The sequence below is a fragment of the Phacochoerus africanus genome, chromosome 1 (genome assembly GCF_016906955.1).
Source record: "Phacochoerus africanus isolate WHEZ1 chromosome 1, ROS_Pafr_v1, whole genome shotgun sequence".
Classification (NCBI taxonomy): Eukaryota; Metazoa; Chordata; class Mammalia; order Artiodactyla; family Suidae; genus Phacochoerus; species Phacochoerus africanus.
The window spans coordinates 249,776,831-249,802,114 of record NC_062544.1 but is presented as its reverse complement, the minus strand read 5'-3'; the positions used below and the strand labels follow the sequence as shown (position 1 = coordinate 249,802,114).

The 25,284-nt window shown below is 33.8% G+C and overlaps 1 protein-coding gene across 2 annotated transcripts in view; it reads left to right on the top strand.

The window, feature by feature from the left end:
• CADM2 (cell adhesion molecule 2) overlaps positions 1-25,284 on the top strand; it is a 1,078,779-nt gene that overhangs the window by 953,739 nt on the left and 99,756 nt on the right. For both annotated transcript variants that reach the window (XM_047794400.1, XM_047794392.1), the window contains one exon: positions 15,004-15,182. In XM_047794400.1, coding sequence (XP_047650356.1) covers positions 15,004-15,182 — 179 coding nt within the window. The remainder of the gene's footprint in view (positions 1-15,003; positions 15,183-25,284) is intronic.

Sequence of the window (25,284 nt, the reverse complement as noted above, 5' to 3'; positions counted from 1 at the left end):
ATATAAAGATGTCAAAATTAATTCATTAAAAATTAAAGGCAAAGTAGTCAGTTTTTTCCTAAAATGTTTTCAAAGGAATAACACTGGGAAGTTAGCCCTAAGTTGTCATAATTAAATATATATATATTTATATATATATATATGTATCAGGTTCTTTTCTGAGGCCCATGTGGTCTTTTGCTTCCATCTCATGGCTTCAAAATTTAATCACATGTTGACTCTCTGGAAACACACGAGTAGCTGTCTTGGAAATGAGACCAAATATATTTGGTTTTGTCTTTGAAACAAGAAGCTGACTCTCGGTAGTCTCTGCTACAGTTATTTAGACTGGGCATTTGTAGTGTGTTGGGCACGCAGTCATTTTCAATTAGGTGTTCCTATGTCTTGTGAAAGTCCCACATGAGCCTGCAGAATCATGATTATAGATCCATAGAGGAAATGCACTTCTTGAACATTTCCAGGTAAGCAATTTTCTTGCAACAAGAACAACAAAAAAAGAAATTATTTTGAGGGATTATGTAGATGTTCAGTGGGAAACTCTACCATTAAAATATCTCAGTATTTTTAAGACACCATTGTAGAGTGATGCTGTGATACACTTGATTAGATTTTTAAGATGTACTTTTGGGCTCATGTATTTTAAAATCTGTGAGCTTTTTTAATATATTAATTATGAGATTATAGCTAAGAATTTTACTCTTTAAAAATCTATAAACATTGCATTTGTGTTTATATAAAAACAGTCCTCAAACGGTAATTGTAGGAAAAGCACAGAAACAAAAATCAATCTTAACATTTAAAAAAGCCGAAATATTTTACTTCATCCTTGATTAAAGAACATGTTACCCCATTACTCAACAAGTGCCATTCAGTAAATTTTGCTTTTTCTATTTGCAATTTTTGCCCATAATTTCTGTCATAATATTAGAATTAATATACTTCTAGTGATCACCAGTGCATTATGTTTTGCTTCTGGTAAATATTTTGACTATCATTTTTACATACTATATGGAGAGAACAAAGGGGAAGGGAGTGGGATGGTTTGGGAGTTTGGGATTAACAGATGCAGATTATTGCCTTTGGAATGGATTAGCAATGAGATCCTGCTGTGTAGCACTAGGAACTATGTCTAGTTACTTATGATGGAGCATGATAATGTGAGAAAAAAAATGTATGCATGTATTTGTAACTGGGTCACCATGCTATAGAGTAGAAAAATAATAATGTATTGGGGAAATAAAAAAAATAAAATTAATTCAGAATCACTGTAAATATTTGGTATTATTTCAATTAATGCTGAAAATGATAAAATTCATATTCCTTAGAAAGCCATTTACTCAAATGATCTCAAGAAATTTTCCTGCATTATATTTGTTTTTTATAAAGTATGGCATATATTGAATCATTTTTCAAGATATAATCTCAATCATACGGGAACCCCTAACCTTCAAAGTATGAAAAACAATTAAACAGCAATGTACCAAGTTGTAGAAAATATAAACATTTATAAATGCCTCCAATTAAAATAGGAAGAATGTAAGAATGTGTGTATATGTATGTATATATATATATATATATACATATATATACACACACACACACATATATGTGTGTGTGTGTGTGTGTGTGTGTGTGACTTGGTCACTTTGCTGTACAGTAGAAAATTGACAGAACACTGTAAATCAACTATAATGGAAAAAATAAAAATCATTAAAGAAAATAGGATTAATTTGCCAGTGATTGTTGGTGGCCTTAAAGCTAGTTCTTCCAAATTCAAAGTACCAGAAATATCTGGGATGGTTCCAAGAAAGGAGAAAGAAGTCAGACAAAATAAAAAAGGCAGGAGAAAATAGCAGTGACTCTTGTGACTTATGACCAGCAGTTGTTTCTAAAACGGTGAGCTGTGCTGGATTTCAGCACCACCACTCAAAACTACAAGTACAGAAATACACATAGTGAGATGCCCGTAAAGAAGCAAGATTAAAAATATATTAGCTTTGCTGTACAGGGACAAAAAGACACACAGGTCACAGGAGCTCTCACTCTGGGTCACAAAGGTAATGTTTTACAAATTCCTGGTTGTGTTTTATTAGTGAATCATAGATTAATTTTAAAGCCCCTTTTTAAAAATCAAAAATCAGGAGTTCCCGTGGTGGCGCAGTGGTTAACGAATCTGACTAGGAACCATGAGGTTGTGGGTTCGATCCCTGGCCTTGTTCAGTGGGTTAAGGATCTGGCATTGCTGGATGTGGTGTAGGTCGTATTGCTGTGACTATGGTGTAGGCCAGCGGCTACAGCTCCAATTCGACCCCTAGTCTGGGAACCTCCATATGCCGTGGGTGCGGCCCTAAAAAAGACAAAAAAAAAATAAAAAATCAAATGGAAAATAATAGCATAGGGAAGGAAGAAAAAGATATTACAGAATGTTAGAAAGAGCAAGCTCTTATTTCCTGTGTGTATATGTTTATGGATTATATAAAGTTGCAAAATATATTTTTTTACTATAGGTCACATTTCAAAAGATTTGAGAATTGTTATATTAACATCAGCTATGGTGAAGCAGGGTCTTGGGGACATTCAGGGAACAAACATGCTAGTCCTGATTACTTCAGTTCCTCTAAAACCATCACTACACAGAACTATATGTTCAAACTGAAGAGATCTTAGCTCGAGAAAACCGGTTGAATGACACTAAGTATGTTCTGTTTAATAATGCAGAAAAGTTTGATCCTATGAGAAGGATTTCATCCAGATGATTAAAATATACTTGCAAATGTTTTAATCTTAAATTTCAATTATCTTCAGCATTTACTTAGATGGAGCATTTAATTTCCCAGCTATCAGATAAATGATGTGCACTTTCTTTTCAAGACCCTGGGTTTTAATATTAGAAAAGAAACAAGCATAGAGCAGAAGCAGTTCTATAATGGTGACACAGTGTTTAACATAAGTATTAGATCTTATAAGGTTAATTAGCACAATTTTATAGTAGTGAAAGTAATGGATTGTAAAGTAACTCTTATGTGGAAAACAGGACCCCATCGTTTCAACGTGCCCTTGAACTGAATAGTTTTCAGGCATCTGACTGATTAGATTCTTGTAGGTACATTTTATATGGTATCAAATTGTCCTTGTAATGTACACAAGTTTATAAAGTGGCAGATTTCTAAGAAACTCAGACTCATAAGTTCTTAATTTAAAAAGACATGAAAAATAACAAAGTCTAGCTTAGTCAAAGGTGGATTCATTGAGTTACTAAGTTTCAAATAAATTGAAAATAATATTTTCTTGAGAAATTATATTTAAAAATATTACAGCAATTTTAAGCTTAATGTATATACACAAAGGAACTTATTGCTTGGATGAGGGAATGAATGTTTACTCAATATTTCTTGATCTTTTAACCCAGAATTAATATTCTTTGTTTACTAAAGGAAAATAATGTTAAGTATAGATAAGGCATGGGTAATTGTTTTGCTTTAGCATAAAATCCTTGAGGAATTAGTTTAAACATTTTGTTACAATCTTGAATAGTTTTCCTTCAGTGCTAAAATCTGTCACTCCTTCAGGATCATAGCAGTCTTATCTTTTCTGGGGATAATCTTTCATTTGTTGTGCCACAAATTGGCTGGAATTATACAGTTTGTAGTGTGAATGCTTTGTTTGTCAAAAGTGTTAAAATAATCATCAATGAACACTATCTTATCAGTGAAAAATGGTCCAGGATTTCACAGACACTCTCAAAAATGCCATTATTTTCAAGTCATCTAGAGAGCACTTATGTCTTGCATATAGGTTATTTTCTCTTTCTGCTAGAAGCTTCTAAACTTGTAGGCAAGAAGTACCTTAAAAAATTAGAAATAAGTAGCATATGCTCAGATTCATCAGGCTAGAAGAAATCTATCTCTTATTCTGTATTGACGCATTACATCTAATGATGAAGTTAACATTGCTGTTATTGTCTTATCTAAATCTAATCTTTAATGTAATGAGACTCCTCCTACTTGATGCCATACTAGTACAATAGTTGATTTCAGGAATTTACATGAGTGGATAAATTCAGAATCAGACTTTCAACTTGCAAGGTAACAGAATAAGTAGGCTTGATATTCCACTTCAAACTGACTTCACTTATTACTGCATAAACACCCCTGACACTATCAGGCAGAAGTACTGACAGTGATATTTGAGTAGGGGCTTTCATTGTTGAGTCTTTCAGCAGGAATCACTGGGATTATCAAGCTGCAAATATAGGGGAAAAGCATTGCTCTTCATAAAAATAATTGTATAGGTATGGGAAATATCATATCTATTCTGGGCAATCTATTCTATTTTTTCTTATATGAGAAACAGGACCCCATCGTTTCAACGTGCCCCTGAACTGAATGGTTTTCAGGCATCTGACTGATTAGATTATTGTAGGTACATTTTATATGGTATCAAATTGTCCTTGTAATGTACACAAGTTGATAAAGTGGCAGATTCTGAGAAACTTAGACTCCTAAATTCTTAATTTAAAAAGATAAGAAAAGTAACAAAGTCTAGCTTAGTCAAAGGTGGTTTCAGTGAGTTACTAAGTTTCAAATAAATTGAAAATAATATTTTCTTGAGAAATTATATTTTAAAATATCATAGCTATTTTAAACTAACCCTTACAAATTATCAAGATATAGCAAGAGATTGAAGAACACATCCAGAAACCACTAAAATCATGAGGGAGTGGAGAACATTGAGGATAAATGCTGCAGAATCATTTCACTCTCACACACACACAAATCCACAAAGACCTATTTCTTAAATGAATCAATACAAATAACTGCAACAGGCTAGAAATACAATGGAAAATTACTTATTTAAAAGCAAAATGGTTAAATAATTTTCTTTATCTGGAGAATTTCTTCAAGCCTCAATTTTTATTCTTATTCACTGTGTTTTTCCAACCCTAAGTAAATATTTGAAATGTTTGGACAGAGCCAGCTTAACAAAGGATTATACTAGTTGTATCAAAATATAGATTTCACAAAAATAAATATTTTAATATTACATTAAAGAGTTATGGAAAGAAGAAATGTGTAGATTTAATCATATATTTTCAACATTTATGATAACACATGATGCATATTTCCACATATCAGAAAATCAAAAACTTTTTCTTAAAATCATGAAATACCCAAAGACACGGAAATGAAATTTATTTTGCTTTAAAATTGCTTTTTATTGCTCCTTATGTACATTCTTGCATGATGATTTCAAGAACAGTATTTAAAAAACAAATAAGCCATTTTCCTCCTCCTTATGTTTTTCAGTTTAGATGTTCTGATAAAAAGACAAAGAAGATGAAAAAGTTGGGTCCAGCAGGGTTGGGAATTAACCAATGGATGGGAAAATGTATTGATTGCATAGTAATGCTGATTAAAGAGAAAAGTAAAGTAGGAAGGGATTGAAGAATGAAGGTAAATGATGGGTTCATTAGTAATGATTAGAGGTTTTGATGATGAGCTAAATAGTGAGCTGAAAAGATGGGACGTTGTGATTGGAAAAACCGAAATATTTAAAAAGGTGAAATGATGATGACCAAGTTTCGTGTGCGTTTATGGCTGAGTAAGGCTAACAAAATGATTATCTGTCAAGGTATTGGATGGATTATAAATGTACATATATAGGTCAATAAATGTTAAAATATATTCTTTCTTTCTTGTTCCTATGACATTAATTTCTTTTGATTTCTCTTGGACATACTGGACTTCATTGTCTTTCTTTTCTCATCTCTGTGTAAAGACTATCCCAAGGTTTTTGGTAATCTGTTCTTTTGCTTTCTCTCTTAAGTGTGGACACTTGCTTGGCTCCAATCTCTCTGTAAAAAATTCCACTCCTGCTCTCTGCTTTAGTTTCTAATATCTCATTTCCTTCTGCTTGATGGAGATATGTTTCTTAATTTTCTTCTATCACTTTCTTTTTGGTTGGCCACACTTGTGGCATGTGAAATCTTGAGCCAGGGATTGAACCCACATCACAGCAGTGATCTGAGCCACAGCAGTGACAATACCAGATGCCTAGCCATTAGGCCACTCAGGAACTCCCAAATATACCCTTACAGCACTTCCTTTGCTTTTGTTCATCCTCTTATGACCAGAACATTCCCTATCACATTTCATTCTGTATTCTATATTAATGGCATTGTTATCTTCCTATCTAAAACTAAAATAGTACTTTTTTATGTTCAGCTTTATATTCTATAAACTTTATCTTACACTAAGCTTCTTATGAACATATTTGGTCCTGTTCCTTAATATCCGCTTACATTTTGGCTTTTGATTTTATTACTCCCAACTCAGTTGTCATATCAAGTACTTTTAACTTTGCCCTTTCTTAATTTATCATAGCCAGTAACAATGCTACCCATTAACGGTATATTCCTTCCTGGAATTCACCATATTTAGATCTATCTCTTCAACAGCATGGTCTCTGGAAGGCAAGTATCCTAATCAGGACTGTGACTCTTGTTGAGTTGTCATCTGCAATTTCTACCACTCAAAATCCTGCTATAATTAAAGGCATGAGTCAAATTTTATCTTTCATAAATCCTTTTGCAATATGACTAATATAGGTGTGGTAAATCTTTATGATGTTTTATAACTCATTTATGCCACTATGTCCTGCCAAATGTTATGTTTGATTACATATATCTTATATAAACTACTAAAACATAATAGAGCAAAGAACAGATATTATTTTATTTTATTTATATCTCTCATAATCCCTGGTTCAAAACTGGCATTGATTTATTTATAAATAATTATGAAATAATAATTGTGTAAATTTATGAAGTATGTAGTCAAATATATAGTCATACTTTAGTTACCAACAACAGAAATGTTCATTGATCCCTTATCTGTCTTAAGATATAAGTAGGATATTTTCTGGTAATTAAGCCCATTGAGACTCAATGACGATTACTCTACTAAATGTTTCTGAAGTTTTGTTTTCCCTTAAGCAAAACAAAACTATATCTATAAAGACAGACACATAAATGTTTCACTGATTATGTTTTCAAATGAACCTCAATTGTGGTAAGTAAGTTAACCCGGCTAATAGTAAAAGTTATTTGATGTTTTAAGAATTGCTCCTATGAAAAGTACAAAATCAATATCAAGAATAAAAGTAAAACAAATTTTGTTACAATTAAATTGCGCAACAATCAAATCTGAGGAAAAATCACAGCTTGATGTATTCTCCAAAGGCCTAGATCAATATTTTTACGATAATTAAGAATATATCTTTGAATATATGTAGAATGTCACTTACCAACTATGTTCAGAAATATCTCCTTTGATCCTCAGTAACAACATAGCCATTTATGTGTCTGTAAATTTGAAATGATCAAAGTAATAAATAATGCCACAAGTAGTCCTTTCAGTTCCTTTCTGTTTAGCCACTGCATTCTTTGCTTCCATAGAGACCCTTTACAAAATTATATTTTGAACTGGTTTCACAGCTTTAAGACCACTCCTTGAACTTCCTTTGTCTTTTTATTTTAAATTTTAAAACAGGAGAAAGCAACCAGCTTCTAATTTTTTTTTGTCTTTTTGCTATTTCTTTGGGCCACTCCCGTGGCATATGGAGATTCCCAGGCTAGGGGTCTAATCGGAGCTGTAGCCGCTGGCCTACGCCAGAGCCACAGCAACGCAGGATCCGAGCCGCGTCTGCAACCTACACCACAGCTCACGGCAACCCCGGATCGTTAACCCACTGAGCAGGGGCAGGGATCGAACCCGCAACCTCATGGTTCCTAGTCGGATTCGTTAACCGCTGCGACACGACGGGAACCCCCCCAGCTTCTAATTTTTATCCTGTCTTCTCTTTTTCTTCTTCCTCACTTCGTTGACAAAGTTGGAACTGTGGTTTATGAATTCAGTCTTCATCTACCCAATTGAGATTGCCTCTGCTAGATTCTCTCAGAATCCTTCCTTTGGGAACCCAATAAGTGTAAAATTCTGTACTTAAACCCAGTTTCAAACCCACTCATCAATTATTGCATTTAATTTCTCTACTCCATTTCTCTAAAAATTTGATAGCATAAACACTGAGGTTCTGTATACAGACTCTGCAGTATAATTTCTTGATTTAAGAGATTTTGCTTAAAACAAAAAAAGGAAATCTAGATGTTTACATGACTCCTTCTACCTCTTTCACTTTACAGTGAAAATATCATAAGAACAGAGGGTAATTAGGCTTTACAAAAATCCTCAGTATTGAATATTCAGTTACATCTACTGCCACCTGTGGAATTTCTAAATTGAAATAAAGGCAGTAGTCATCCTCATGTGTCCTGTAAGTGCATGAGACCCCAAGTTATTAACTATAAGTTCATGATTCTGTCTTATATTAAAGGAAATGTAAGATTTATGTAAATGTAAATTTCTTTCTTTGTCTTTTGAGCCAAAACAAGTTATTTATTTTAATGCTATTACAGTCACTTTTTTTTTCTTTCATGTAGAGAAAGTAAGTTAATTTTCATAAGACTAATTTTAGTATTAGAACCCAACATGTACTGTGCTTATGATGGAAAATATACTCTAGATCTCAAGGGGGATATAGCCATTTGGGAAAAGGAAGAGACTGGAGAGCGTATCCTTTCCAAAATTTAGAAGACATTTTACTCCTGTCCACTTTTGTGAGGATACCAGGAGAATTCTTTCCTTAGGTGATCTGTATTGTGAGACTGACATTTCTGTAACTAAACTCCTTAATCTTTATTCTTTTTAAGCATGAGCCTAAAAAGGAGAATGGGAGCTATGCAGGCAAAGCTCATCAATAGTCTCATCAATAGTTATTCTCATCAATACCTAGAGAGTGAATGATTCCATACACAGTTGGGAGAATTAGGGGCATTGTTACTACAGCATAATTTTACAGAATAAATGCCTCAACAACTAACTAAAGAGTGTCAGTGGATTTTAGTAATCATATTGATATCTAGTTCAGTTTTTAAATAAACTGGTAGGTGGAGAGATTTGTGGCACTTCCAACATTAGTTTATAAATAAAAGTCATTACAGATTAAAGAGATTCTCCTATTAGATATCTAAAACAAAATAAAACAAAAATCTTTATTAACTCCTTGTTTTGTTTTTATGGCTGTACCCACAACATACGGAATTCCCAGGCAAGGGACTGAATCCCGATGGAAGCCGTGAAATACACTGCAGCTGTGGCAGTGCCAGATACTTGAACCCACTGTGCCAGGTTGAGGATCAAACCCACACCTCCACAGCAATCCTAGCCACTGTAGCCAGATTTTTAACCATTGCACCACAGAGGAAATTCCAATACAAGTTTAAAAGTCTGTTAAGATAAAAACAACTTCACCAAGACTTTAGAATACAGGAGATCAAATACACAAGCATAATTACTTTCTGTTTTCACATTTGTTTTCATGTTGTTTTCTGCTTACCCTAGGAAGAAACTGCTACAAAAATATCTTTCAATGCTTAAGAAAACAAAACATTTTTTTAGCCTAATAGATTTGGTAGACAGAAATATATAGCAGATTTCATCTCATGCAGGTGTTCAACTTTTAGTTATTTGGGCTTTTAAAGGGAACTATCTTAATATTCTTGCTGTAGAGTTATACAGTGTTAACTCATGCCTGATGCTGTGTCACTGTCCTGTTATTCCTGGTGTCTGGATCCTACTCTTTTTCAGCTTTATCACATAGAAACTGCAGACTGGAACCACTTTTTAAATGATCTTTGGTTGCCTGAACAGCAGGGAAGATTTTTATTCATTTGCAGCAAGAAACTCAAATCATTTCTGGGTTCCAATTAGAGAAAGCCTAGGGGCCCTCTTTATTAAGATGAAACACAAATTGTATCAAGACTTGCTAAATCACTTAATATTTTTATGGTGATATTAAGAAGGTTGAACATTTTATGTACTAATTGGAATATGTGTAGGCTATTTTTAATCGATGCATGAACTTTAACCCCCATTTTGTTAAAATTGCACCTTATAGTGCTAACTTTCTTTACCACCTTGAAGATTTATCATACAGAGTATGGTCAAGAATCCTGCAATGTTCAGTGTTAGCAGTGAGTTATACTGCTACAATATCCTGTTAACCATTTTTGCAGGTGTTTTTTCATCATTTCCTAAAAAAAGAATTATTTTTCAAACATGTTTAAAATACAGAATGGTAATTTGGATAATTCTTCTAGATCTTTAACTTCATTTCATTACACATGGTTTAAAATATATATCTAAATTCAATTATGTATTTACAGAGCCATGTATTTTAAGATGTGACTGAAAGCTTATGAACACTAGCAGAGAAAAAATTATGACAATTTGGATTTGGGAGGTATAATTTCATGTATAGAAATGTATGAAATGTATAGGTATATGCATATAATTATATCTCTGTGTGTTCAAAAATTCTGACTTATACATTATGAAAGTATTGCCTTATAAAATTATAATAAAATATTATAATATTTCTTATTTTAACAAAATACTTCTGTTAAGCAGTATTTTAAGGATAAATTTTCTAAAATTAAAAATAGCCTAAATATAGCTGTTATTTTAATGTTGGCCTTATGGGGCTTTGTAGAAAGGATATGATTTCTAATATTCCATTTATATGCAGTAAGTCATCATTTTATTGTGCCAATTGTTTCTTCAAAGGATGTTAAAGATATGCATGTTCCAAGATTATCCAGGCTATCAGTTTTACAATAAAAATTAGTAAATTCAAATATCAACAAACAAATGTTGGATATAAGAAAAAAATTGAAATGTATTACTGCTTTGACTTTGATTAAAGATACTATTAGAGTAAGTGTCTATATAATTAGATGACAAATTATTGTACTATTTTAATATTTTAGATAAGTTTTTGCTAAATAACTAAGCAATTCTTTGATCACGTCACCAATCTGCTGGTTTTGATATGATTTACAGTGTTATTATTTGGTTCACAACTTTTATCTTTTTATAAAATTTTGTCATGAAAAATAGATATTCTTCATCTTAAAAAAGCTGTCATAGTTGTAGGCATTACTTAGCAAGACCTATGTTCTCACTGTATTCACAAAAACAAAAGTTCAATGTTTCCACCAAAATAAACAAATATTAAATCTTTTTTGAAAATAATTCCCAAAATCATGTTTAAACTTTAAAATGCTGACATATAAGAACTAGGGAGGCATTCCCATCCTGGCTTGGCGGAAATGAATCTGACTAGCATCCATGAGAATGCAGGTTTGATCCCTGGCCTGACTTAGTGGGTTAAGGATCCAGCATTGCCATGAGTTATGGTATAGGTCGCAGACGCGGTTCAAATCCTGTATTGCTGTGGCTGTGGTGTAGACAGGTGGCTAGATTCAACACCTAGCCTGGGAACCTCCATATGCCACAGGTGCAGCCCTAAAAAGATTAAAAAAAAAAAAAAAGAACTAGGGCAAATATGCATCATGTTAGAACACAAGAGGTGGTAGACAAAGCAGTAACTATGGAGTCAGACCACGGTTTGAATACATCTCCAATCTTCTATGTTGTTATCTGCATTAAATTTGTAAAGTAATACCCACCAAAGTGTTCTTATGAGGATTATGGAATATCTACACAAAGTATCTAGGATAACTACCATTAACAACACATGGTGATCGATGTTAATAACCATTCCTATCATTAATAATTATACAAGACTGAAATTTTTGAAGACAGAAATCCACAATTAATTTATTATATCTGCCCTAAAAGTATGTTTTGAGAATTTTTGCAAGTGTTTGATTGAAAGAGACCTGCCATTGGGGTTAATAGATGCAAACAGTTGTCTTTGGAATGGATAAGCAGTGAGATCCTGCTGTATAGCACTAGGAACTGTATCTAGTCACTTATGATGGAGCATGATAATGTGAGAAAAAAGATGTATGCATGTATGTGTGACTGGGTCCCCTTGCTGTACAGTAGAAAATTGACAGAACACTGTAAACCAGCTATAATGGAAAAAATTAAAATCACTATAAAAAATTAAAAAAAAAAAGTCTGTGGATGTTTGGCTCAGAAAAAAAAAAAAAGTGACCTGCCAGTTTCTATAAGTTCAGTTTTTGTAGATTCCACATATATATATCTTTCTCTGTCTGACTTTTTCACTTAGAATTATGCCCTCCAGCCACATCTATGGTGACAGGAATTCCTTATGTTTTATGGCTGAATATTATTCCATTCCATTTGGGATATATTTTCTGTATCTTACCCATTAGTTTGTTTAGTTGTTTTCATGTCTTGGCTATTTTACATAATATTAAAATGAACATAGGTGCAGGTGTCTTTTTGAAATAGGCATTTCTTTTCCATTGACTATATACCCCTACAAGTGGAATTGACAATATGGTAGTTCTATTTTTTGTTGTTGTTGTTGTGTTTTTAGAGCTGCACCTGCGGCATATGGAGGTTTCCCAGGCCAGGGATCAAATTGGAGCTGTAGCCACTGGCCTATGCCACAGCCACAGCAATGCCAGATCTGAGCCATAACTGCCACTTACACCACAGCTCATGGTAATGCTGGATATTTAACCCACTGAGGGAAGCCAGGTATCAAACCTGCATCCTCATGGATACTAGTTGGATTTGTTCCTCCTGAGCCATGACAGGGACTCTGGCAGCTCTATTTTTAATTTTTTGAGGATGTCCATACTGTTTTCCATAATGGTTGCATAAATTTACATTCCCACTGAAAGTGTACAAAGTTTCCATTTTCTCCACATCCTCTCCAATAGTTATTATTCTTGTCTTTTTGAAGGTAGCCATTTTACAGGTATGAATGTTATCTCGTGATTTTGATTTGCAATCCCTGATTATTAGTAACGTTGGGCATCTTTTTATGTACGTTTCATCTATTTGTGTGTCATCTGTGTAAAAATGTCGATTCAGATACTTTATTTTTTTTGTCTTTTTGCCATTTCCTTGGACCGCTCCCGCAGCATATGGAGGTTCCCAGGCTAGGGGTCAAATCGGAGCTGTAGCAGCCGACCTACACCACAGCCACAGCAACGCGGGATCCGAGCCGCATCTGCAACCTACACCACAGCTCACGGCAACCCTGGATCGTTAACCCACTGAGCAAGGGCAGGGATCGAACTCGCAACCTCATGGTTCCTAGTCGGATTCATTAACCACTGCACCATGACGGGAACTCCTATTTTTGCTTCTGTTGCCATTGCTTTGGGTGTCAAATCCAAAAGTTCACTGCCAAGCCCAATGCCAAGGAGCTTCTTTCCTGTTTGAGGTTTATGGGTCTTACATTCAAGATTTTAATCCACTTATGATGTAAGATAGGGTCCAAGTTTCATTCTTTTTCTATGTCACCGTTCATTTTTCCCAGCCCTGTTTATTTGAGAGACTGTCCTTTCCCCAGTCTTGTCTCTTTTGTGAGAAATTAATTGATAATTTATGCATAGTTTTACTTTGAGCATTCTAATCTAGTCCATTGATCTATGTGTCTATATTTATTGCAGGTTTTAATTATTATACCTTTGAAATATCATTTAAAAAATCAAGATGTGTAAAACCTCCAGCTTTTTTCTTCTTTCTCAAGATCGATTGCTTATTTGGGGCCTTTTGTTGTTCCATACAAATTTTAAGATTGTTTGTTCTCTTTATACGAAAAATGCCATTGGAAGATTTGATAGGGATTGCATTGAATTTGTAGATCGTTTTTGGTAGTATGCACATTTAATATTAGTTATTTCAATCCATGAGCAAAGACTATCTTTCCATTTATGCTTCCTCTTCAATTTCTTTAATTAATGCCTTATAGTTTTCAGTGTACAGAAATTTTACCTACTTGGTTAGGTTTTTTTTCCTAAGTATTTTATTATTTTTGATGCAATTGTGAATAGATTGTTTGCTTAATTTCTGTTCCTGATATTTCATTTTTAGTGTAGAGAAATGGAGTCAATTTTTATATATTGATTTTGTATCTTTCAACTTTACTGAATTCATTTATTAATTTTAACCATTTTTACTGGAATTTTTAGGGTTTTCTATATAAGCCAGCATATTATCTTCAAATAGAGAGTTTTCCTCCTTCATTTCCCATTCAAATTATTTTATTGTTTTTCCTGCTTAATTGCTATGGCTAGGACTTCTGGTACAATTTGGAATAAAAGAGGTCAGAGGCAGGGATGGGAGGTAAGGGAAATAGGAGAAGGTGCTCACAAGGTATCAAATTCCAGTTATAAAATAAATAAGTTCTGGGGATGTAATGTACAGCATGTTGAATATAGTTTAAAATACTGTATTATATATTAAAAAGTTATTAAGAGAGTAGATCTTAAAAGTTCTCATCACAAGAAAAAATTATATAACTATGAGATTATAGATGTTAACTAAACTTATCATGGTCATCATTTTGCAACATGTAGGTATATCAAATCATCATCTGCGCACCTCAAACCAATGCAGTGTTATGTGTCAATTATATCTCAATAAAACTAGGGGGAAAAAATGAACTTTCAGAAAAGAAAAAAAAATGCATCTGGGGATGAGAAAGCAGGAAAGGTACGCAGAAGTTTCCAGTGGTTTCAGACAAAGCTGTGCCACAATGGTGTACCTAAGTGCAAATATGTAATTCCAGGTACTTCCATGAAATGCTGCTCCAATAGCCCAAAGGCTATCCTCCATAGACCAGCAGGTGTAGAGCCATTTAACAACAGAATCTGGGCCACTGCACCTGCTATTGAACAGTAATACCATAAGAATCCAACAAATTACTTCCTTAATATATGTCTGCTTAGTTAAGGAGAATTAAATTAATTATACTCGCCATACCTCCAAATGTTCTTAGTGAGTGCATTATGGTTCTTTTGGTACCGTATAGATATTAGCACATGGTTATCCACAAAACGGGTGTTAAATATTTATAAATTGCTTGATTTATTTAATTCACAGAGTATGTAACATTTTGTATATTTTTGTCTGTGTGCATGTTTAAATCCAATAGGCCAGAACCTGTTTTGTGGACAAAGGATGGTGGAGAGTTACCAGATCCTGACCGAATGGTTGTGAGTGGTAGGGAACTAAATATTCTTTTCCTCAACAAAACGGATAATGGTACATATCGATGTGAAGCCACAAACACCATTGGCCAAAGCAGTGCAGAGTACGTTCTCATTGTTCATGGTGAGTACCTTTTTGACATCATTATATATGCAAGAATGAATGAACTGAAAAACTGCTTAAACTTATCAAAAGCTTTAGAATAATAAACAATTTTATACAGGTTTTCTTTTTCTTTCAGAAGGACTTCTCATAAGTGTAAATATCTCCAAGAGTCACAATTAATATGTTTCAAGTCAAATTAATAAAATAAAATTACAGCATATGCTAGAAATAAAAATTATTTTTATGAAAGTTTTTTATTACAAATTTACTATATAGTATTTGGTGGTGACTAGTAAATCATATTAATGGCTTTCTTTGCATTACAAATAAATGCTTTTAGTTATAAAACAGAATAATGAAAAGTGTATTTTCCCTTAAGTTAAATTTGGTGGTATTACCATTAAATATACTTTGTAATCACTATTACTAGTTTCATAGAGTGGTAGCATGTCATTGAGATGCAGCAGAGATGGAGGTGTACAATATTAATGATAACTGCATTAATTTCTTATGAACAATGACTTGAAACACAGGCATTCTTTCTCCTCTGCAATAATCTCACAATATGAGTAAATATAGAAAATGGAAATAAGAATTACCAGTACCCAAGACTGAAGAGAATCTCTGTTTTTCCTAACTCCAAAATCTAGGACAGGTTATTCATGAGGTAGCTTTAAGACATCAGTAGATGAAGATGAACTTTTAGGAGGCTGATAAATATCACAATAAACAAAATTAGTCAGGTTTCTTTGTTGTCAATCTTCTCAGAGTGTATTTACTGAGTACAGCATGAATGTGAGAGGAAAAAAATTAGAGAATGTAAGCTTTTTCTGATATATTTTACCAAGAAAACTTTTTCTAAGACTAATGTTGTGTTCTACATAGTATTATAGTATATGAATGAGTATTGTGTAAAAATTATGCAATGCTGCAATAAATTCAGCGGATCTTAGAAATCATGGAGGGAGTACATTTATTTGATACCTTTCTTATGAATCTAAGTATAAAATACTTTAAGAAGCATAGGTTTGTTCTATACTTTTCCAAAAAGGAATTTCAGTGATAAAATCTACTTTTTTGTAAAGGGATTTTAAGGTGAAAATAATCTCATTTGAATTTTCTTTCCAAGATATTTACTTTGTTATGATATAGGCCAAAATTGGAGAAAGAATAATGTATTAAGTCAACCTACAACTTATTTTCAATTTGCTTTAGTGTATACCATCACTCAATTCTTATTAACACTGCTCTTGAAGATAAACAAAGGCTTGTGTTGAATAGACTGTCCATATTTAAACATCTTGAAGATAGTAGAGCTCAATAGAGTAATTTCTAACATCTCATGAATTGTGCACATTCCAGCTTTGGGGGAAGAACAGCCTAATCAAATTAAACTGATAAATTGGAATTAAATGTAGTAACCCCCTGTAGACACACCCTGCCAGGCTCACTGCCAGACAGCCTGTAACAACCACTGAGTGTGTCAAGAAGATAAGTTGTTTCCTTATGAGGAGGATCCAGGAGTAGAGCGGGATTCCATTCATGCTGACCTGGATGTTTAGATCCAATAGTCACAGAAGTGAAGTCTGATTCACCCTCAACTTTCTAAGTGCTTCTCCCACCTAACAATTTTAGGGAAACTGGGGGCATGTTGTATAGCATGTCACGTTGTGTCAAAAGCAATTATCACATAAAAATATAAAGAATTAGAAGGGATGTGACAGAAGAAATAATATACTTAGGTCAAAAGTACATATTTTTTTTTTTTTAAAGTAACTCAGGTGGGGGAAATTTTTATGTTGTCCCAGCGTTTGCAAGCTAGCCAACAGCATGGTTTCCTAAATAGCCAAACTACCTTTAGGTAGTTGGCAGTTGACATATTTCTAATAAATACTTCTCTGAGCACTTTGTAATAAGTCGTTTTTGGCTTTGCTTTTTGAAATATGATTCATCAAAAGCACCCCATAGATTAATGCTATTCATGCTGCTAGATAAATGCTATGAAGTTCAACAGTGGTTTACCTAGGATTATTGACACAAGTAATGAGAGGCTCGATGAAACAGTGAAACCATGTTATGCTGTGTTTAAAAAGGGCTCCAATTGGGTTCATTACAAAATAAAGGTTTTTTTTTTTTTTCCCTTTTTCACACAGGGTATAATGTTTCATTAGTCGCTGGCTGTATAAATATAAAAAGCTACTCTCTTCTGTTAATGGTTTGGCTGTTTCCAAACCTGACTAAATGATGAAATTTGAGTGGCATTTCAATCTATAATGAATGCTATATGCATTTCAGAATGGAGTGATAAGTGATCATTTGTGAGAACTTTACCCTTTTATCTTTTACACCAAGTTTTATTTTACATTAGCTGTGATAATTTAATATAGCTTTAGCACAGAAGGGCCTTTCATGAGCTGAGACCGTGTCTTTGACTCTACCACAGTTACCTAGGTTCTATTGATCTTAACTTGATGGAGGTCTGAGCACTTTGCTGTGAAATCATCTGCTATCTAGATGTCGTCCTAATGGTAGATTTTATTCTTCGGGTGTCAATGGAAGTGCATTATTTAAATGTTATCACACTTAATTGTTAGCAGCACTGACATTTTGTATTATGGACACTGGAGGGCTCCCCCCCCTCCTAATCACACCTTTGCAAATTTCAGTATTAGAACTACAAACAATAATTTGAAACTGCTAGTCTGAACCTCACCCTCAATAAAAGGCCTAACACAATTCAGCGTACTAATGCATGTAAAACAACTCATTACTTTTGAAACATTTGCACTGTAGATATTCCAGTAGTAAAAAGGGTAGCATTTTTCATTAATGAGCTCAGCACTGGAAAAATTAATCTGTTAAATTAGTAGCCACAGTTATACCATTAATTCCTATGAGCACAGCAGTTTTGGGGTTTTATTTCTATATAAAGTTATTGGAGTTATCCTCATGTTACTGTTAGTATTATGCTATTTATTTATTTTGAATAGCTAGCTACTTCCATATTAATGATCTTGAAATATGCTGTTGCTTTGCTTTTACTATTTGAAGAATTCAGAGCAAGAGAAATATTATTTCACTAACCAAATAAATATTTAACATTTTTTTTATGAGTGCAAATGTACTACAGGAGCAAAGGTGAATAGCACTTAAGAAGTCTAGAGATAAACATGGAAGATGAGCATATAAGTAATTATAATACAAAAATAGAAGAGCTATAGGAGGATGTAATGAAGATGTTCAGAGTTTGTGGCAACATGATCCAAGTGTCTAGAATTAAAAAAAAAATAGTAACCCAACACTCCTGGATTATTCATAAACACATGTCATGCATCATAAATAGAAGTACCCAGCAGTGCTAGGTACATAGACATATAATAAATCAGAGTATTATTATTACAATACTAATAGTAGTCTGAAGATACCAAACGTAATCACAAATCAATGTTCTGGTTTAAAATTTACCCTAGAGTTGCACACAATTTACTGCCGTTAGTCTTCCCTGAACTGTACCCAGAACATAAATTTTTATCCCTATTGAAGAAGGAGAAACATCTAAGGTCTTGCTAATTAAGCAATAGAGAAGATCTTAATCAATAATCTACCAAATTATCAATATAGAGAGAGCAGGATAAAAATTATAATCATCCTTGTTTCTCTCATGCAACATCAAGTTCAGAAAGTTTAGATAAAATATTTTCTCCCCAAAGAAAGAGTACTTGGATCTGCATTATTTATTGATTGATTTATTGATTTATTATTATTGATTTATTATTTATTGCAGTCTTTTGGGGCTACACTTGGGACCTATGGGAGTTCCCAGGCTAGGGATCAAGAGCTGTAGCTGCTGGCCTATTCCACAGCCACAACAACATGGGATCTGAGACGCGTCTCTGGCCTACACCACAGCTCACAGCATAGCAACACTGGATCCTTAACCCATTGAGTGAGGCCAGGGATTGATCCTATGTCCTCATGGATACTCGTCAGGTTTGTTACTGCTGAGCCATTACAGGAACTTCTTCATCTGCATCCTTTAGTTTAGAGGTCATAGGAGATACCTATTCATCACACAAGGAATAGCTGTAGAAAATTGCAAATGACCTGAAACTAACCTTGTTTTGTAGTTGGTTGGAAGCAAATCAGATTCTTATATTTACTTATCACCTACTGATTAAAAATTGTTCTTTTGAAATTGTCAGAAACATATGGTATCTGAGAAATTTTGAAAGCATATTGATGAAGAGTGAAAAATGTATATTACTACGTCCCCCTAAATCCTAAACTTCTTCCTTCTCAAGCATGCCACTGTCTTTGACCGCCCTTCACCCTCATGCTAGACAAATTAGTAACCACACCTAAAAATATAAATAGAAGATGTACAGACATGCTGGAACCTCTTTTATTATCATCCCCAGTCTCAAACTCCTCCCCAGAACTGGGAAGAAATACAGTAATACAAGTAGACAAAATGAGTAACTTGTTTCTTCTTCTACCTGAAGCTGCATTAACCATGGCAGGTCCACACTGTAGAGGGGCGTAACAGGGCATCCAAGTAGAGATTCATTGGAGAACCCACTCCACTTAGGACCCAACTCAGGGTTGTCTCAGACAGTTATAGCATAGTTGAGATGCACTGCTCCAGAAAGTTTTTCATGGTATTCTCCACATATCTTCAAATTTACTTTTCATAGTAACCTTTATTTAAAATTTAAACTTACTTTTTCCCTCTCCTTTAGTCCATTACTTCATTGTTTTTTGACTTATGTAAATAAGTTTTATAACAATTCATTACTTCATTATCTTGTCTTGCTATTCTTATTTTGAATGATAGTCCACTTTGCATCTATCCACATTTTCACTTTTCTTTACATGTACATATTTTGCTTTTCTAGCAAATTTCCTCTTTATAACCATATACAAATAAGTAAAATTCTCCATGTTTAATATTATTATTATAGTAGAAAATTAAATAGTATTAAAAAACTGTCTCTGTAATGCCAATCAGTTTACTGACAGTTGCTGACTTTGTATCCTTAAAATATTCCTTGACAGTTAGATTTGTTATATTTGTTCATATATCTATTGAAATGAATACTGATAAAAATGTGATTTATTTTTTTGATTGTTTCTAGAATAGTTTACCTTAGAAATAACACACATATAGACTAGGATCCATCACATTTTATTGTTGCCTAGTAAGAACAATTATAAACAGCATTGCACGTTTTTAATTTTTATAGTAAGAAAGAATATTACTACAAGAAATACCTATATGTTTTGGTTTAGTGAAAGATATCAAGCTATTAAGTATGCCTTTTTAGCTTTGAAAAAACCAATATAACTGCTATTTTCATTTCACTCTGCTTTTATTGTTAATAATAAAATAAAAAATACACAGAGATAGACAGTTGTACACCAAGATATTACAGACTGTTGCGTCAAGCCAAGCTTCCAAGCTTCGTTGCTCCTTAGGTATATATCTTTTTCAGACTCTATAGGTAAATGCAGATTCACTTTCCATCTTGGGTGCCGACTGTTCCTCTCAATTGATTTGCTTACTGTGGGAGAGAGACAAACTAAGTTGTGGAAGGCAGCCTTTCTTTCACTTTAACAAACATCTTTAAACCATCTGTTATCACTTTCAAACATTTAATTAATGTGAAAAATATAAACTTAGTTGCTTTAGGGTTATTAGCACCTGACCCTAAATTTAGCAAAATAATTAATACATGTAATCAGTGCATGCAGTAACAATTATGAGCCAGATTAGGAATATCATAAAGTAATATCCTAAATTTGTTTTCAAACTTGTCTTTCTAGTACTAAAGAAATATGATTATAATATATACTTTCTTAGTCTTATTGTATATATTTTACATATTCATGTTATGACTATCAACAATTTAAAAGCTAATGAGAACTTTCATCAATGAAAATGAAGTGTACTTCTGTGTTTCATAGTAAATATGTAGCTAGACTAAAAAGTTGGCAGTCACACCTACATTTCCTGTTACAATTATCTGGCAGTGAAACATTAAGGAACATTGAGTATCTACATGAATTTTTATTTTTATTTATTTATTTATTTATTTTGCTTAGTTGTGCTGTTGGGAAACGTGATACAAATCAGCATGGAAGTAAGAGAGTGAATCTTTGAGCTCAAATTAGTAGGTGTGGAGCAGGAAAAAGAAGACTGGGTGACGGACAGATGTACAGCCTAGCAAACATTAAAAAGGGATTCAGCTAAAATCTGTTTCCTCACATGGAAATAGACCTACCGGTTGGTAAATTAATTCTCTGTGCTCATAACGAGCATTTTTTCCCCTGTGGAGATGCTTTCTTTAGAAGAAGAGATGGAAAAATATACAGTGTAGGAAAAAAAGGATAGAAAAGACATCCATATGGAACAACAAACAGTGCTCTAATGGAAGAGCCCTATGGTTGCTGCTCTTATCTCCAGTTGAGAGTTTCCAGACAGTAAACTAGTTGGATGAGTCTTAAAAAAGTACCTTCTTTCATCGCTGAGATAAAACATAGCATTTCTGGACATGAATAAGCAGGGAGAGCTGTGATGCCTGTGGGGAAGGTGTACCTCTGACTGGATGATATGCTGTTGAACTCTGAGAAAGAAGTGGAATGGGATCAAATAGAGGAGACAGGAACATTGCTTTCACTATAAAACATTTTGAATGGTGGTATGTGCAGGCATGCTCAACACAGAGTTGAGGCTTAATTTTATCTCTTTAAGATGAGCATAAAATGGATTAAGTTTCACCTTTCAAGATTAAAATTTATTCAGAGATTCTGAATGAATCTGAAGTCATTCTGAAGTCAATGTTTCTTTTTCTTTTTTTGTCTTTTCTAGGGCTACACCCACGGCATATGGCGGTTCCCAGGCTAGGGGTCTAATTGGAACTATAGTCACCAACCTATGCCAGAGCTACCGCAACACGGGATCTGAGCCGTGTCTGCAACCTACACCACAGCTCACAGCAACTCCAGATCCTTAACCCACTAAACGAGGCCAGGGATCAAACCTGCAACCTTATGGTTCCTAGTCAGTTTCGTTAACAATAGGAACTCCTGAAGTCAATGTTTCTACGGGACCTAGATGAACACTGAGTAAAACGTCCCCAAGGAAAACCCTCATTCCTGCTTGAAGGGAGGAAAAACTCCACCACCCCAAAAGTGTAATTTTTATTTTTTTTTCTTGCACTATTTATATAGGATCTTTTCTGTCCATAGCTGTAAGGTAGGCAGAACAGAAGGATTATACCCATGGCACTTAGGCTTTCTAGATTGTTTTTTAAGGTGCCAAAAAAAAAAAAGGGCTAGATTATAGATTTGTAAAATGTACAGAGCTCATCTACCCAAGTATATATGAATTCATTCAATGGAGAAGTCAAGCAATATCCAGTGGCTCATGGGGAGGAATTTGGGGCATTCCTTTTTAGAAACAATGGTATGCCTAACTAGGAAAAGGTTTTACATAAAACCTGCATTGTGGCTTCTTACAAAAATGGAGTTTTCACAAAATATATTTATAACAGCATATCACATGCTTGTTCCAGAATCCAAGAATTATCCTTCAATTCTCTCTGCCTTTCTTTCCAATTCATCAGCAAGTCCTGCCAACAGCTATTTCCAAACCATTCTCCCAGTATGTCCACTTCTTTTAACCATCCACTCTAGCTTATTGAAACATTGTCAACAGCATAATGGCCTCCCTGCTTCCACCTCTCCAATCTGTTTCCCATACAGCTGCAATATATAAATATTTTAAATGCATATTCCTTCATTTCTTCCCCCATTTAAATTTTGCCAAAGGCATTTACTCACACCTAAATTCTTAATACCCTAGTTTAATCAATCCCAGAATTAGGTGCTGCTAACTCCATCTGTGACATCTCATCAATCTCTACACAATCCCTGTCTCCCTGGACCTCATTCAACTCCTCTAAGACTTCAAGCTCATACCTTATTTAGGAATTTTTCCTTTGCCTGGAATGCCATCATGAATTCTGGCCTTTCCAAGGGTGATTTCTTATCATTCAGATCTCGATTTAAGTGAATCTTCTCAGAGAGGCTTTTTTTTTCTACTTCATCTAAGTTATCTCCAGTCACATATCATTTTAATTCTCTGGAGGGTGTTTATCATTATTTAGAATTTTAGTTGTTTATTTATATATTTGACTATAAATGTGCATGTATATTATGTGTATTGCACGTGTACATATATGTACATGCATTTATGTGCACATGTTGTACATGCATATGTATTTGTACATGTTAATAATGTGTTATGTGTCTTCCCAGTAGATTATGATGGTCTTCAAAGTAGAGATCTTATCTTAGCACAGTGCCTTCTAAATGGCAGGTAATAGGTAAATATATCTTTAATGATGAATTTGTCTTTCTGTCTCTCTTTCAACAGAAGAAACCTTAATAAAACAATACATGTATGTATGTATATGTATGCATACATATGCACAAATCCACATTTACATACATATTCACATATATATATATAAATAATCAAGTACATATATAAGTGTATGTCTGTGTATGTGTATGTACTGCCCTAATTTCTGAGCAAAATCAGGGTAACGTTCATTCCTTGGTCACCTTAATCAAGACCTTTAACTATTATCAAATATTGGAAAAATAAGTGAGATGTATTTACTTGCTTGGAAATCCATATGTAAATTGTGCTATATAAAGTTAAGCAATGCATACTATGAATAATTGTGTATGGAAGAATTCACATCTCTAATAGAAATTTTTGAAATTTGAAGAGTTTTACAATTGACTTCACGTACCTATTTATCTTTTCAAAATTCTGTGATTATAGCTAACTAAAAATTGGATTTGCTTTTTCGGAGTTCCCATCATGGCTCAGTGGTTAATGAATCCAACTGGGAACCATGAGGTTGTGGGTTCGATTCCTGGCCTTGCTCAGTGGGTTAAGTATCTGGCATTGCCATGAGCTGTAGTGTAGGTTGCAGACATGGCTCGGATTCCGTGTTGCTGTGGCTGTGGCATAGGCCGGTGGCTGAGGCTCTGATTAGACCCCTAGCCTGGGAACCTCCATATGCCCCGGGAGCATTTTTGCCTAGAAAGGGCAAAAAGACAAAACAAAAAAAAATGGATTTGTTTTTTGAAGATTTATAACATTTAAAAAAAAATATATCATTTCTTATAAAGGTAATATTTATATCTTCTAGCCAGATATAAAACTTCTCAGAGGCATGACCTGAAAATCCATATCACAGTGTCACACTACCTAATAACTTACTGTTTCAGGAACTCTTTCTTGAATTTAAAGAAAGATTTATATACTACTGTACGAAAAATGCTAGTCCAGGCACTGTAGATCTATAATAAATAAATAAACACTCAGTTATGACTGGGTTTCTTAGTAAAAATAAACCAGTGAGGTGTTTTCACTCATATGTTTCACCATGGATGTAATTTCACAGATGTTTCAAGGTCCCCTAGTTAATTGTAATATTCCAGGACACATGGCCAGGAGAAGAAGAAATTTCACAACAAGAAAATATATTACTTTGGTAAAGGTTCACTCCTTTATCGAGCCTCTGTTTTAAATGTAAATAATTTGGGCAAGGTTATCAATTTGTGTCACTACATTCCATGTGGAAATCAGTTTATTAAACAAGTTGTTCTAAGGTTAAGAAAGACCTTGCTTTTCATGAAAATTCTGAATTCTAGGGACACAGGCAATAGGAGGGCATATTGAAAGTGGAGCTCAATAGATATTTCTTTACAATTCTGCTTAACATTATCGTTAGTGTCTATTAAGGATTATCTGCTATGGATACCTCCAAGAAGCTCTATTTATCAATATGCTTGCACCAGAAGTATCTGCAAACTGCCTTTATTGGTTTTGTCAAGTTATAGGATAGCAAATTTATAATAATAATTTTGAAATATCTTGATATTGTCCTTTTTCATTTAAACAAATGTTTATATTGCAATGCTAAATGTTAAATTTGGATACATTTTACTACCTTTAAAAAATTGTCCGACAATGGACATGTATGTGAAAATTAGAATTCACTAAAATTAATTTTGTGTAATACTTCCAGTTTAAGGACGG